At 44.0% G+C, this 15,131-nt stretch overlaps 3 protein-coding genes across 8 annotated transcripts; all 3 read left to right on the plus strand.

Annotated features, from left to right (window-relative positions):
• The first annotated feature begins 280 nt into the window (after nt 1–280).
• Nucleotides 281–2,478, plus strand: Cdk1 (Cyclin-dependent kinase 1). Its single transcript, XM_031976359.2, has 4 exons — nt 281–431; nt 806–1,101; nt 1,205–1,524; nt 1,597–2,478. Exons 1-4 carry the CDS (start codon nt 395–397, stop codon nt 1,844–1,846), a joined length of 903 nt encoding a protein of 300 aa, XP_031832219.1. The 5' UTR covers nt 281–394; the 3' UTR covers nt 1,847–2,478.
• A 664-nt stretch (nt 2,479–3,142) lies between these two features.
• LOC116426813 (apolipoprotein D) lies at nt 3,143–5,818 on the plus strand. 2 transcript variants are annotated; one of them, XM_031976360.2, is made up of 6 exons: nt 3,143–3,298; nt 3,435–3,500; nt 4,241–4,360; nt 4,431–4,557; nt 4,837–4,932; nt 5,061–5,818. In XM_031976360.2, the coding sequence occupies exons 3-6, from the start codon at nt 4,241–4,243 to the stop codon at nt 5,528–5,530; spliced, it is 813 nt and encodes a 270-aa protein (XP_031832220.2). In that variant the 5' UTR covers nt 3,143–3,298; nt 3,435–3,500; the 3' UTR covers nt 5,531–5,818. The 2 variants fall into 2 exon arrangements, with proteins under 2 accessions (XP_031832220.2, XP_031832221.2); XM_031976361.2 differs by lacking the exon at nt 3,435–3,500.
• Nucleotides 5,819–6,161: 343 nt separating this feature from the next.
• On the plus strand, nt 6,162–15,117 carry LOC116426717 (acidic phospholipase A2 PA4). Of its 5 annotated transcripts, none has more exons than XM_031976049.2 (5): nt 6,162–6,358; nt 10,964–11,218; nt 11,797–12,134; nt 12,416–12,573; nt 12,714–15,117. In XM_031976049.2, exons 2-4 carry the CDS (start codon nt 10,964–10,966, stop codon nt 12,567–12,569), a joined length of 747 nt encoding a protein of 248 aa, XP_031831909.1. In that variant the 5' UTR covers nt 6,162–6,358; the 3' UTR covers nt 12,570–12,573; nt 12,714–15,117. The 5 variants fall into 5 exon arrangements, with proteins under 5 accessions (XP_031831909.1, XP_031831912.1, XP_031831911.1 ...); XM_031976051.2 differs by lacking the exon at nt 6,162–6,358 and adding an exon at nt 6,928–7,283; XM_031976050.2 differs by lacking the exon at nt 6,162–6,358 and adding an exon at nt 6,928–7,207.
• The last annotated feature ends 14 nt before the right edge of the window (nt 15,118–15,131 follow it).

Consider the following 15,131-nt stretch of genomic DNA (forward strand, 5'->3'; position numbering starts at 1 on the left):
TCTGTATTTATACTTAAGTTAATGCAAAATTAGGCTAACATTATTGTCGCTATAAAATATAAGATAAAATGAAAATCCAACGTATTTTTTTCTTCGATGCGAGAAAAGGCGGGCTTTGAGGTAACACCTGCGCTTGAATGTATTTGTAGTTACATCAACAAAAGTTTGCATTGGCTGAGAAAGACACGACTCCTTACGGAATGACCCGAACACCGAACTTTCAAACGTATTTATCAATATGGCGAACCGTGGTTTGAATTTGATCGTTACCTGACGGCGCATTGTGAAGTTTGTATAACACATGTGATATTTAATCATTTACGGGATATATTTGAGCTTTCGAACTGAGAATTATATATCGACTAGCCTTGGATTTCATTTCTATAACTTCACTATGGAGAATTTCGTAAAAATCGAAAAAATTGGCGAAGGTAATTTGACGATGTTTTCTCTGCGAATCACGATTTCCTATTTAATACCTATTTCATCGAGTTTCGAACATTTTCCCATTGATAATTAGAAAATTTCATTAATCATTATTCTGGCAAAGTTTTGGTAGATCGATCATTTATTTACCATAATATATATATAATGGATCGCAAACGTGCTATTGAAACTATGTTTCTGACCGAGGTTATTGAATGCTGAATAGTTTGGAAGTTGATACTACCAAAGACTTCCTATGGTTTTATATGATAATGATTCATGAGCGTATGCTGATTATATATTAACATTTATTAGCATTACATACTTATTTGTGTATTCTCAGAAAGTATGATAAGGTATACAGTGAAGGCTTTTACAGGAACTTATGGTGTAGTTTATAAGGGAAAGCACAAAAAGACAGGGGAAATTGTAGCTATGAAAAAGATTCGTTTGGAAAACGATGATGAAGGAATACCATCAACGGCGATTCGTGAAATCTCATTGCTCAAAGAATTATTGAATCCTAATATTGTCAGACTAATGGACGTATTGATGGAAGAAACTAAATTATATCTTATTTTTGAATACCTTACAATGGATCTGAAAAAGTATATGGATAGTTTAGGTACTGGAAAGCTGTTGGAACCAAAAGTTGTTAAATCTTATTTGTATCAGGTCAGACAGTATAACAATACTTGTATCTTGTAAAAGATGAATTACTACTGTATTAAACTCATATAGCAGAATTTTTATATATATCGATTAAATTTGATTTTAGATTACACGTGCTATATTGTTCTGTCATAAACGTAGAATACTACATCGTGATTTAAAACCACAAAATTTACTGATTGATAAGTCAGGTGTCATCAAGGTAGCTGATTTTGGTCTTGGAAGAGCATTTGGTATACCAGTCAGAATATATACACACGAAGTAGTTACTTTATGGTACAGAGCACCAGAAATACTTCTTGGTGCCAGCAGATACTCATGTGCTATCGATATATGGAGTATAGGATGCATATTTGCTGAAATGTCTACAAAGAAGCCATTATTTCAAGGAGACAGTGAAATTGATCAGTTATTCAGAATATTTCGGTATGATGTAGTCAATAAATTATATTTCAATACAGTGTGCAATAGTAATTAATGATAACAATTATTCTGTAGGATACTAAGGACACCCACTGAGGAAATATGGCCTGGTGTAACACAGTTATCAGATTATAAGGCCACATTTCCAAATTGGATAACTAATAATTTGGAATCACAAGTTAAAACATTAGACACTGATGGACTTGATCTTTTGCAAGCAATGCTTGTCTATGATCCAGCGTATAGAATATCTGCTCGAGCTGCATTGCAGCATCCTTATTTTAAAGATTTGGATTTATCTAAACTGCCATCAGCTCCAAATTAATGAGCTACTATCGGAAGGTTAAATGTATATTGCTCAGATTATGACATTTTAATTGTGTGACTATGTAGAGAATACGTCTCAGAGTATCCAGATAAGTTAATTTATTCGGGCATAAGAACGATTTATAAATTTTTGTTTTATGACTTTATTTCTCAAATGGGGAAAAATTCCTGAAAGGAATATTTATTTCATATTGCCCTACAGTTACGTTTTGATAAAATTCCGAGTGAAGGTTTCTAGAAAGGAACAACTATGTCATGATAAAAATACCAGCAGCTTGAGACTTTAACGAGTCACCATTATCGTACAAAAATGCACAAAGGCACACAAGAATGCAGGATAACATGACGATATTATCTATTTATTAGCACTTACTTTAACGTATTACTTACAATTATCATTTATTAAGTTAAATTAAGCTCTTATCGAGTGCCTTTAGGTACTATTTTATCACACAGCAAAGGGGTGAGTTGTATTTTCACATCCTGATTTTATCAGAAATTGCTTGTAACTTAATTTTAAAGAAATCGCTACTGCCACGTGTACATATCACTACAAAATTTCACAGTCTTGTTGAAATATATCTTTTGTACTTTTAATCTCAAATAAACGACGAAATGTTTTAATACGAAGATGTTTCTCGATGTCGTTGTTTTTACAAACCTCGACATTTATACCATGATGCTATTAATGTATTCGCTGCATAAGACAGTGTGCCATTGTATCAGCGATTTATTCGACACTATAATGTTTTCTCTTATCTTGTAACGTGAAAATTAATTTACGTTAATACGGTTAAGGAAAGGAAACCGATCGTGGTATTACTGCTTCTTGGAACAACCAACTCGATTCATTTGTGGACGAAGATGACTCACTGCGTGCAGCGCTGTAGAAAAAATAGTTGGTACCCGCGTCTTAATTTTTTCTTTTTGGATCAGTGAAAGTATCTATTTCGGATGGCCTTAAAACTCGGTGAAGTTAGAAATTTTCATTTCATTTTCTACAAGCTAGAGATTACCTGATAATAAAATGTATTTAGATCGTTAGATATGTATATTCATTTAATGTTATTTATTAATTACACTTGCAATTTCAGTTAGACAAAGAAGTAGGAGACCAAGCTAGGATACTTCTGTTTATATATGGACGCTAATTAATTTTTGTAACGAAGAAATTTTTGAAAGTAAGCTGTACTTGTTATACCTTTCATTCTCACGCGACTTTATTTTTTAGCGAATGACACCATGAAATAGTTTGTATAAAAAGGGAATTGGGAAAATGATTCAATTTTTCCAGTTTCCTTAAGAATACCGTGTTTACTCGGCACTGTAACGGTCTATTCAAAGCGTGCGTGACTCGCAATTGGATTTAGAGTGGGGAACGTCTCATAAAATCCTCCATTCAGCATAGTGTTTACAGTACCAGTTCAGAGATTGACAACGCCACTTCACCGTGAGTAGACTTTCTTCGCTGCCTTAGCATTTTTAACAGACCGATAGATTCCGATTTCCTTTCTCATTCACCTTAATTTCTAAACATGTAAACCATTCAATGACTTCAATAATTAAACGTATGTGTTTCTGTGCAGTCCAAGACTCTTCCCGAGAACAACAGCTTATATCACTGAAACGTTTCCCGTACGATTTATTACACGGTAAACGAATTACATTTCGATTTAAATATATTCCGGAGAGTCGTTTAAATTATAGTATTTCATTAAGGAAAGCGTAGCAGTTGAAAATAATGGTACTTCCTGTCGTCGTCGTCTCGTGAAAAAATGAATAATTCCTCGGAGAAAGCAAATTATCCCGGGAACACTTCGCTGAAAGAAGCGACGCGAGACACCGAGATGTGATATCCGTTAGTTATATAAAGATGAAATACTATGTACTTATGTAGCTCCACATCTTCCGCTAGATTCATTGCGTATCGCTGATACACAAGAGTACATTGTCTCTGTATTAGTCACGATAACCATGCATTAAGTTTTTTTGATAAACCAGGAAAAGAGCAAGGTCACTGGTCTTGATACTCTAACCCGGCGCGTCGCTCGCTCTGCTTTTTTTCCTTAGTAGAAGGACAATGGGATATGTGTCCCACCGGATGTCCAAGAAAATTTTTTGCTCGCCGCTTTTGTATTAAGGGAATGAGTCATAACGTAACGTGTACTTACAAGAAATTTCATGTCGTTCTGAACAATTGTTCACGTCTTCCACGTACTTAACAAAAACGTTTCATTGGAAGTGATGTCTCGAGTGGGTATCTATCTGTATCATTTATTCGCAACGTTCAATAAACGGGAATAAAAGGAATTCTCTGAAAAAGCTCCGTTAATAAATCATTACGTTTAACGGGCTACAGTTGCTTCTTCGTCTAACGCGAATTTATTTCCAGATGAGGGCGTTATCTTTGTTCCTGTTGCTGGCGGGATGCTTCGCGTTGACCAGGGCCCACTCGTACCACATGGGCGAGTGTCCCCTAGTGGAACCGATGCAAGGATTTCAAATGAACAGAGTAAGTTGAGCACCGAAGCTGCGAGTTCAGCGTGAATGCTCGGAATTAATCTTAATTCGGGAATTTTTAGTTCCTGGGGATTTGGTACGTGATACAAAAAACATCCACTGCAAGCAAATGCATCACTTACAACTACACTCGCGGAGAGGAGCCGGGCGAGTACGTTATTACGCAAGATTCTGATCATCCTGTATTAGGTGAGATTAAGAAACGATCAACACAATTAGATTACCGTTAAGGAAGCCTGAAATCGTATCGTCGAGGTGTTTTCGTATTGAACGACGACGATGTTGCGAGACGAGCAAGGTTTTCCTTTATAATAGTAATCATGGGTTGCTTATATATATTACTGGAAGCTTTTGAATTAATAAAGGAGAACGTTGGGTGTCATCGGGTCTCATAAAAGCATGTCAATAGGATAACTACCTGGCAAATGGGATGAATTATCCGTAATAAAGCGATGTCTCTGTGCGCAGGTCTTACACCATTGAAGCACGAGTACCATTACACCGGCGGATTGTCCGTTCCGGAACCAAGTATCCCAGCCCGAATGCAAGTTCGTTTTCCTCTAAGTAAGTATTATAATTCAGTCGTATCGGTATTGACCGTCAACTACTCGAACTTCTTTCGGAAGCCTTTCGTTATCGAAGGAAATATCCGACTTATTCCTACCGTATCGCTAATACCAGTTGTCTTTAAGGTGTAGCCGGGAGCGCGTCCCACGTGATCTTCTCCACCGACTACGAGAACTACGCGGGTGTCTTCACGTGTCAGAAGATAGCGTTCGCCCATCGACTGAGCGCGACTATTCTTTCTAGACATCGGGAATTGGACAAGAGCTACGTGGACAAGATACGACAGAAACTGAGCAACTTCGGCGTCGATCCTTACGACCTCAGTATCATTTCTCAGGCCGGATGCCCGAAAGGTAACAACACTTTGGACATCAACGTTGATCCTAACACCTTCACAGCGGAAAGCTTGGGCAACGCGGTCCGCAAAGCCGGCGAGAAATTGGGCGACGGAGTTCAATGGGTGGCCAACGCGGGAAGCAAAGTTTACCATAAGCTGGCCGGAAGCGAAGAAAAGAGCACGTCCAAACCGGAGGCGAACACTAGGGCCGCTATCAGCGGAGTATTCGAAACGAACGAAGTCGAATGGATCCCTTAAACGTTAGGTTTCAAACATTTCTTTTCACTATTTTAATCCTGACGAGTTTTATTACGTTCCCACGTTGACCGGTTTACGAGCATCGAAATCCTTGCAAGACGCTGTTAATTGTCACGTTCGCATTCGATTATATTAATGAACAGCTTAGCGATAGATCTAGAATGAGAACGAAAGACTACATAATCGATAGACTCATATTTTCACATCGATGACCACACCAAGACGAACTGACCGGAAATCGACGGTATTTATGAGTTTTAAGGCGAAATAAAATCTTTCTTTTGCATATTAGTGCGTTACGCTCTTTTTTTAATACCTATGAAACAACGATCCATGTCTAACATGTTTCCTTGCCGAACAGTTTCTTCAGAGAATCTCTCTCCTTAATATCCCGTCGAACATTTTCACTGATATCACCAATAAAATCTGTACTGTTGCCCGTTATTCGTAAAATGAAAAAGGGACGGACGTAACGTCGCCGACCAGGTCCCGCGCGGTGTTGAAATTAATCCAATCTATTTACAGCGGCGAGTTATACGTTCTACGGTTATAAACATGCGGCGTATCACGTGATTTAGAATCTCCCCAATGTAACGCATCTGGATCATGGGTTCATATATCTATGCCCCTGAATATTAGTATCCTGACGATCCGTTTCAACGATCAGTCTCACAGCGGCCGTGGCGGAGAGACAAAGCCAAGATCCGCGGTAGAACAGTCAACGACATCGAACCCTGCGCGACGTCCTCGAGTTCGCGATCCCGTGCAAGGATATCGGTCGCCGCTGCTAACAGGAAACTACGTCGATTCAGATAACGATTCACCAAGGTACGCTTCACCGCGTTTTCCTCTTTCTACTTAAATAATACCTTGCCCCTAGACGTACACCCACGGAATACGGAAATGCTGCGCCGAATTCCGAACACGTATCCTCGCGAGCATACATTAGTCCTTACAAATTTCCGTCAGCGGTACACGCGGAGAATCGGTGAATAATCGGCTCCGAAACTGTGCGAACGCGGCTCGGAGAACATCGAAGAAGCGGTGACTTTATCCGCGACAGAGCGCGCGTCTCTTTTGTTGCTACAGTGGAAGGATCATGCTCTCACTTTAAACGGAAACTTCGGTTCTTCGTTTTCCTAACAGATTCAAACCGATTATCCTTTTAGATTCTTTTAGACATCGACTACTTGTTGTACAACCACTCCCTGGTACAATACCGAGCCGAATATTCCGGTTGATTCGAGAGCGAGAATCAAGCCTGCCGATAATTCCGTCGTCCCGGAACGTCGAGGACGAACGCAGGAGCATCGCGGAAAGGCGATCACGTACTCGTGGACGGTTGTTGCGCACTGCAGCAGCCCGAGCCGCGTTGCGGTTGTCGGGGGGTGCGCAGAAGGCGCGAGGGCGGCGGTGCTCAGCTGGCAGACCCGTCCACCTCGGTCCTCCTTTCAGTTCGCCCCGTGTTATTTCTCCGGGACTCTTGCGCGCGAAAGCGACGCTTCTCGACGCTTGGTTCCCGGACCGATTCCTAGATCGATCACCGCCCGGAAAGTCGCGGGACGAACGCAGCAATCCCGCTTGATAGCCTCGAGAAGCCCAGTATCCTTCGGTGCACCATCGACACACCGTCTACGCACCGTCTACGGCAGCGCGCGTGCACGAGTCTCTCGCAGGGTAAATCGATCGATTCCTGGCAGCGTGTCCGGGAACGTGTCGCGACTAGCGGCGATTTTCGACGATCGTTTCAGACGTGAGCTTCCCGATAATTTGCTAATTTCGCGACACCTCGTTGCCGCCCCTCTTGGCTGACCCCTCTGGCTTGGGTGCTCGTGTTATTGTTTGTTTGATCTTCGTCGAGGAAACAAACCTACCGATTCGTCACCTCCGAATGTCCGTAAACTAATTAGACTAATCGTTCGGGAATACGTTTGTTATTGTAATTAGCTAACGAGGCGTCGCGATTAGAGTTCCGACACCGAATTCCTTTGGAGAATCCTAGAAACGCGTGATCTCGGTTGGAAAATTGAACGTTTCCGATTGAGCGGAACGGTAATGGCTCGCGATGACTGACCCTCGGAGCAGCGAAGGTGGGTCAGAGTCACCGTGTTGATTCGCCGCGATTAGATAGGGTTGGTCGGTCAATGCGGTTCACAGGTTCAAGAGACAAGTTCGTCAATGAGACCCGGTGACCCAGATTCTCGATATCTGCCTCAATTTCGCGGCGACGCGACGTGGGGTGTTCCGCGCGACGGTTTCAGGAACAGCCCCTCCCTTTCAACTGGGACACTTCGGTTGACTCGATTCAATTAAATTCCTATCGATCCGACGACGGTGCACGCTTCGCCGTTTCACTCGAATCTCGTCGTCTCCCTTCGGTTTTTTCCATTCGAGTTTCGAAATACGTCTCCAGGCTTCCGTACAATGGAAACCGTCTCTTTTCTCGTCGATTAAGCAGGTTCAGGTGTTCGCTGTATCACACGTTAACGGGAATCGAATTCCAAATAGGCCGGTGTCTGGAATTTTGTTTCTGTTTCTGCGTACGCGTCACCTGTTGCTCAAAATGGCGCCACGGGGGTCAAGAACCTGGACGAGACCGTCTCGTTTTTTCAGCGTTGTTCTTTGGAACGGGTCGAAGGATTCTTAATGCTTCTCTAATTTCTGCGTATAAATTAGTGTGTCTGTTGCTCAAAGTTGCGCAATCGCCGAAGAAACTTAACGATAGGAATCTCATTACTTTCGCAAGTTCCTCTAGGACACCGGAGTTTCCGCGCAGCGAAATGTTTGTTTATCTTCTTGAACATCGCCTCTCCGTGTTATTCGTAACGCGGCGCGCAAAGTGAAATTACCGTAATTCGTTCGATGAAATCATAATCCTTCGTCGTTCGCTCTGATTGGGGTCACCGGTGACCCAGACGGCGTAAACTCGTTCTTTAATAGGTGGATATCGATCTTCCCGAAGGCCGCGCGAAAAATCAACGAATCTCTCGAGATTCGCAAGGTCGTTTTTCCCCTCCGGCACCTATCTCTTCGTCCCCTCGGCCGATCGAGCGTTATTCGCGATTTCAATTCGGAAGGACAACCGGTGCGGAGCCTTCGGTGTACCCCGTTCTTTGTTCCTTATCTCCCTGCGACCTTGGCGGACCCGGCCTTGGCGAGATCTTTGAGAACGGTCCCCGGGAAAGGTGAAGCGATCATCAGTCGCTTCGCGCGCGTCACCGAGTCGTTGCTTCGGGTGTTCCTGCCGTCTCCGTCGATCATTCCGTCGTTGTCATTAGCCGCTTAACCGTGCCACCGAGTCCTCTTCGTTTCAGTGTGGCCGACGAGCCCGGGACAAGTTAGATGTTCAGTCATCATAAAAAATCAACGAATTTATCGATTCTAATTCAAAAAAGCTCTCGCGGGCTGTGCAGTTGAATCAGTCAACGAGTATACACGGCGAACGATAGGCGAACGCACCGGTACCTGCATATATTCGAGTAAACAACTAAAGCGAAATGAAAAAGAATCGCGCGTTTATCGAAACGAACGAAGTAATTCATCGTTGAAACAGCTAGTATCGCTTCGAGTTCTCTTTTCCAAGTTTTCCTTTGTGACCCTCCGTCGATCTTCTGCAACGGGATTCCTTGAACGGCGAGGAAATGCTGAGAGCGGCGAAATAATTTTTCAGATAGTTTCCTAAATCGACCGTAAGTGTTTCCACCTTTTTCATCGTCGGAATGCGCATTATTCCATTGAACGAATGATTTGATAGCGGCAGCAATCCGAGAAAGTATATAAAGTGTAACCGTAGCGTCCGTGTTAAAACGGAAGGACGGCGCGAACGGTCCTTCGCGGTTTCCCGTAACGCGTTACGCGTTTCTGCGCCGGCGAAAGAACAGAGGAACGATCTAGGAAATACGAAACGGTATGCAAATGTGTAACGTAAGCATAATGAATCGAGACGCAACCTGCAAGGACGTCGGAGCACCTTGCTGACACCGCGGGGATAGTCGAAAGAAAAATTATGCTAATAACGGAATCGTACGGTTCTTCTATTGATGTTGCTTCGATGAATTGATTTTGAAACTCGTCTGCGGGCGAGGACGACCGCTTGATCGATTTCTTTCTGATCTCGATCTTAATCAATAGTCTTTCGGCTCGACGCGTAGGTTGCCTCTGAAACATTCGATCCGACCCGGTCGAGGAATTTCTCCTCGATCCTCCATTCATCTGGACTGTTAGTTGGCCAATTAAATCGGGTAATCGAGGGTCCACTGTATATCGTTTTGCAGCAACGAACGAATCATTCCACGTGCTTTAATTGATCTACCCCCTATCTAGCTCGTTAAAGCAACCGGAATTCCTGCAGGGCAATCTGTCTCCGGGCCAGCGTTCAACGAGGAACGATTAACGACGGATTAAAGAAAGAAAACGTCACGCTGTCCTGTCACGTAACGCAATCAGTGTTCATTAGGCCTCCCGTAATCCTGGATCGCTGGAACACCCGGCCTCCCCTCGGACCTTCATCGGGGACACTGGATTTCGCGCGTTCACCGCCACGAGACCGTTTTTATGCGTCAACGATTCTTTCGCGGCGAAGATAAATAGACGTTGTTCTCGATGACGACGGTTAATTGCCGATTAATGCGACGGTTGGCGTGTTAAGTACTATTCGCTGTAAACTTTGGTCAAGGGAGGATTTTCTCTCGATGGAAGTCGGAACGGACAAAGTATTTCTTTACTGTGCAAGACTGTACGACGAGATCGGCACGAAAGGAACCGCCGGACAAAGAATGCACTGTCAGAAGCCTCGTCGAACGAACATTTTGAATCGACGTCGTTCACGGCGCGCGCCGGTATTGGCTAACAACGATCGGAGCAGAAAACAGTATATTTCAATTAGGAAATAGCTGGGTCACCCACCGTGTCGCTTCGCTAATTCAATACCATAAAATTCTCATTAGCTCTCCTCCTGCGCGACACTGTTGCGTTAGCCGATCTCGAAGGAAATTTCCTGCTCGCACGGTGTAATTATTCAATCGCGTGTATCTCTGTATTTTTAAGCGAAATGCACTTGTAGCGCCAATAATGTTAGATAATATTTGTCTAGTCCACGACGGAGTGGCTTAAACATTGAGTAATGTTTATAAATCGTTGACCCAGTGTCCCCATTGAAGATAACGACGCGTTTGTTGACAATCGATCGGGAATTGTTTATTTCCACGGCGGAGCGAGAAAACGAGATGTAAAGCGTGACCTTAGGCGATCGGCGAATGATGTCATTGGCGATCGGCGAGGCAATAATCGCGTCTAAAACGTTTTAGCGCTGTCCGTCCTCGTCCGCCGCTAATTTAAATATCATCGCACGAGATCGAAGACCCGAGCGGCGTTTCGAAACGATCGAAACACTTGTCCAACCGTTGAATTCGCCTTTCGGAATTGAATTTTCAGATGCTGGCGATAGCGCTGTTGCTGGCGGCGATGCTGTCGGGCTACGAAGCCGAGGGTAGCGTCCTCGTCGCGGACATGGCCATGTCCAGGATGGTGGAACTGAACGCGGACGCGCCGTTCTGCGCTCTGTACACCGACCGCGGCGTCATACAGAAGATGATTCTCGGCGCTGATCCGAAGAAAGTCCGGCAAATCTCCACCAATCTCGTCAAGGACCTCGAGGAGACCTGCAAAGCTTCCCGAGACAAGGGAAAGGTACTGTCTCCGCGCCGCGAAATGTCAGAGGCGGGGATCGCTCCCCGGCGATGTCATGTTTTCACGAGTCACGTGTACCCTGCGCGCAGACTGCTCTTGAACTCTAAACGGGGAGCAAGAAGGTTGATCTCGGTGCTGATTGGCAAACTCCATCGTCGCTTTGCACAGCAGAATTTCGTAACAAGTCGATCCGACGGTGACGCAACCGGTCTTCTTCCGATTAAAGTCAAACAACCGTGTTACCCTGCAATTTGCCTTTCAAACTGACCGCACAGACTACTCGGTTGTAATGTTCCGCAGATTGTTGGCTTGCCGAGACTCGTTTCAACTTTAACCTGAACTAGCAGTATTTCAGGTTTACTTGAAAAAATACCGCAACATAGATTTCTGCCAATACGCTAATTGGACGCACTAAGTAAAACCGCCATGCTTGTACGACGGCGTTGCTCCGTTGAGGGTTAAGTTGTAAATTCCTTTCTCTACTTATCGAAGACAATAAGAATTACGATAAGTGTAAACTTACGCGTAAGCGTGGTACCATCGAGCAACAATTAAACGCACGAACGTTCCATTGACAGAACCAGCCCGCAGGCAGTGGGCTGATCTATCCTGGAACGAAATGGTGCGGACCGGGTACTCTGGCCGAGTCTTACAACGATCTGGGTCACCACGCGTCGGAGGACGCCTGCTGCAGGGAGCACGATCATTGCATGATCACGATCCCCCCCGGGGAGTGCAGCCATGGCATTTGCAACAATTCGCCGTTCACCAGGTCTCACTGCGACTGCGACGCCAAGTTCCGCAGGTGCCTTCAGAACCTGAACTCGGAGGTGGCCAACACTCTCGGCGCTCTCTTCTTCAACGTCGTACAAGTGACTTGCTTCGAGGAGAGACGACCGTGCTCCCAGTGGCAGAGGTAGGGCATAATCCTCGGTTACCCGTGCACAGTGAAAACAGAATAATCGGATCGGTAATCGTTTACAGCACTGATCGCTCGCCGACTTTGATGATCTTGAAATATGTCGTGGGGGACTTGATTCTGAACATGTATGTGCGTCCACAAGATATTTCAAGGTCAAGCAAATCAGTCAGGAATCAGAGCTGGAAATAATTAACGGCAGATCTTTGAAGATCGCTCTGAAATCTTGAATCTATCGCCGATGTCTTCTTAACGGTTTCCCGACTGAATCCCTCTAGTTGCCCCCTGAAGTGGGCACATCCGCCAAAGTACGAACTCCCGGAACCACGGCGAGACCACTATGCCAAGAAGATCCTCTTTCTGAGGACGGTTCTGCAGGCTATGCGCCAGGCGCTGAAGCTGAAACAACATCTTCTCGGAGGAGCTCGATGAAACTGTAACTCTTTGGAAATTGCTTTTTCAGGGTACCGGTGGTGGTGGTGGTGGTGGTTTTTCCCAGAGCATCCTTGAACCTTGCAACAGCTAACAGTTGCGTTGACGTCGATCATTAACCGTAGCACGTCTGATCTGTTTTAGAAACGGGTACACAGAATCTGTGTCGAACCGGTTGTGCTCGCAGTTCCATTTCCGTCCCAGCGATAAGTATGTGCCGCTGATGCCTCTGAACATCAACTAGCTACTGCGAAAACGCAAGAAGAACGGACCCGACAGCCTTTGAAGAGCTGTTCCAGTTAACAGAGTTTGAGTGAGCGGGATAATTGCGCGCACGTTTCACCATTTGTTCGTTTCACCTGCGCACCACGCTTGTGTGTTCTCCTCGAATGAATCCCGGGACACGAGGAGCGGAACGCCGGCGTCCGTTTTCATTCGGGAGAACGACGAGCTCGGTTCAGTTTTTCTCATTCCGATCCACACACGCGTAAAACAGGGTTCAATTGAAAGTCGATGAACCTGCTCTCGAAGGTATCAATAGGAATTAGTCGATAAAACGGGTCCACTCGAAACTGAGAAACAATTATGGAAATGTGACAACGCTCGGGTTCGTTACACGTCGGCCGGTGTCCTTGCGATTCCGCCGCGATAAACGCGTGCACGCGTCGAGGTCAACGCGTGCGGGTCTCTTCGTTCGCCCTTCTTGCGCCGCTTTTTACCGGTGAAACGCGGCTCGCGAGTAAACAAATTTTAATCGGCCTCTTCGGATCATCGGCTGTATTCAACTTGAGGAAACGAAGCGAAGGGCGATCGGTGTAAAGCATCGTCGAGGAAATTCCGGATCTTTTTACAAGTCCGCGCGAAGTTGATTGAATCGTCGATGCAATCCACATTGAACATGCGCCGTCGGTAATGCGATGTTACAATTACTGCTCAATTTTACTCTTTAATTGTATGCAACTTTGAAAATAATTGCGATAAACCCTCTGGCATCGTTGCGCGAAATTCTCATATCAGGAATGCTCGGGTAGCGCACAATGGAAATTCAGCGAACGAACCAAAGATAATTCGGACTGTCGTTTTAGAGACGGTGAAAGGGGGTATTATAGCAACTATGTTACTTCAACAAGGTTCGCGTTTCTTGCATATTACTCGTCGCCTTTGCTATCCCGCGAAATGTGCATGCCATTGCACAATGAACGCGTAGCATTGCAACGATCCCTTTTAGATTAAGCTCCTTCGTTAAATTGATGAAGCAGCGGTATCAAGTGTCTTCGATTTTATCGGAGATTCGATGTTTCCCATTTTCCTCGATGAGATTCGATTTGGGAAAAATTGTGATCGGAGGGGCAGAGAGTTATGAAGTATCTTGCGATCGCTTACGCATCAGTTTAACGAAGTTTTAAAGCACCAATGGATTCCTCAAGGTTTACGATTTTCTATCTTTGATAGTTTAACGGTGTTTCTACATAGATTACACCAGTTTGAACAACTTTTCAAGTTCTACGTAGCGTAGCTTAGCTAGTAGCGTTTTAACCGTTTGAATACTCCGCAGTATAATTTGATATATTCAAACATACAATTATCGGATCAACTTATCTAACTATTTTTAATAGTGCGTAGAGAGAACATAGATATTTAACAGTTACAGTACGAATGAATTAATGGCGACGATTTTGCACAATCTTTACTGTGATTCAGATAATTCAGATGTAAGCTTGCTACAGTTTTACGCGTAGATTTAAGCAACTGTCCGTTATTTGCGGCTCCACAGTCGAAATGACCGATAGAACCAGAAAAGATATCCGGAAACTGGCGTTACAACCCAGGACGACACCCGGATTTGTTAATACCTCCAGAAGGTCAGCCGGGAAAACGTGCAATTAATCAACTGAGTTACAATTAACTTTCCACGATACCTCAGTGACATTATTATTTCCTAACGTCCTTCAATCGACTTTGATGATACGGTACCGATCTCCATAATGCAATGAAAGCTGATGCGTCGACGTGAAAGACACATATCTGCATTCGACATTCTCGTGAGAAGTTTGATCGATAATCATTAAATCCACCTTGAAAGCAAGACATACCAGCGGAAATATATTTTTGAATATTTATTGTATAGTAGATTGGATTATCGAGATTGTACCGTGTTAAACGAGTGCGGGATAAATATACGTATATAAGTAGCCGACTTTTTAATTGCTATGTACAATACTAGGGTATGTTAGTTTATTATAACGTATAAGTCTTTATAAGTAATACTGCTTGTATTACGCTATTTATACATACTTTATCGCAATATGATACTCTTCCGAATTACCGTATAATTATAATGATTACCGTAAACAGTCCACGTTAAGTACACAGATGGGAATATACACATATATATATTTTAGCTCACGATACGTATCACGCTTTAATAGTGCAGCTGTTATATCTTCTGTTTAAACAAAGTTAATCCATTCCAAGCGCGAACGATTCCAAGTGATGTTTTAAGGAGAGAATCAAGTGTTGTCAGAATAAACGGCTACCTTTCAGCGGATCACATATTTCTTC

Source organism: Nomia melanderi, chromosome 1 (assembly GCF_051020985.1).
Source record: "Nomia melanderi isolate GNS246 chromosome 1, iyNomMela1, whole genome shotgun sequence".
Taxonomy (NCBI): Eukaryota; Metazoa; Arthropoda; class Insecta; order Hymenoptera; family Halictidae; genus Nomia; species Nomia melanderi.

Bases quoted from the DNA above. Each gene is read 5' to 3' on its own strand.
- Cdk1 (XM_031976359.2), top strand. From the start codon at position 395: ATGGAGAATTTCGTAAAAATCGAAAAAATTGGCGAAG. The intron at 1,102-1,204 runs GTCAGACAGTAT...ATTTGATTTTAG, and splicing joins TTAAATCTTATTTGTATCAG to ATTACACGTGCTATATTGTT. The intron at 1,525-1,596 runs GTATGATGTAGT...ATTATTCTGTAG, and splicing joins CAGTTATTCAGAATATTTCG to GATACTAAGGACACCCACTG.
- LOC116426813 (XM_031976360.2), top strand. From the start codon at position 4,241: ATGAGGGCGTTATCTTTGTTCCTGTTGCTGGCGGGATGCTTCGCGTTG. The intron at 4,558-4,836 runs GTGAGATTAAGA...CTCTGTGCGCAG, and splicing joins TTCTGATCATCCTGTATTAG to GTCTTACACCATTGAAGCAC. The intron at 4,933-5,060 runs GTAAGTATTATA...GTTGTCTTTAAG, and splicing joins GCAAGTTCGTTTTCCTCTAA to GTGTAGCCGGGAGCGCGTCC.
- LOC116426717 (XM_031976049.2), top strand. From the start codon at position 10,964: ATGCTGGCGATAGCGCTGTTGCTGGCGGCGATGCTGTCGGGCTACGAA. The intron at 11,219-11,796 runs GTACTGTCTCCG...TTCCATTGACAG, and splicing joins CTTCCCGAGACAAGGGAAAG to AACCAGCCCGCAGGCAGTGG. The intron at 12,135-12,415 runs GTAGGGCATAAT...GAATCCCTCTAG, and splicing joins CCGTGCTCCCAGTGGCAGAG to TTGCCCCCTGAAGTGGGCAC.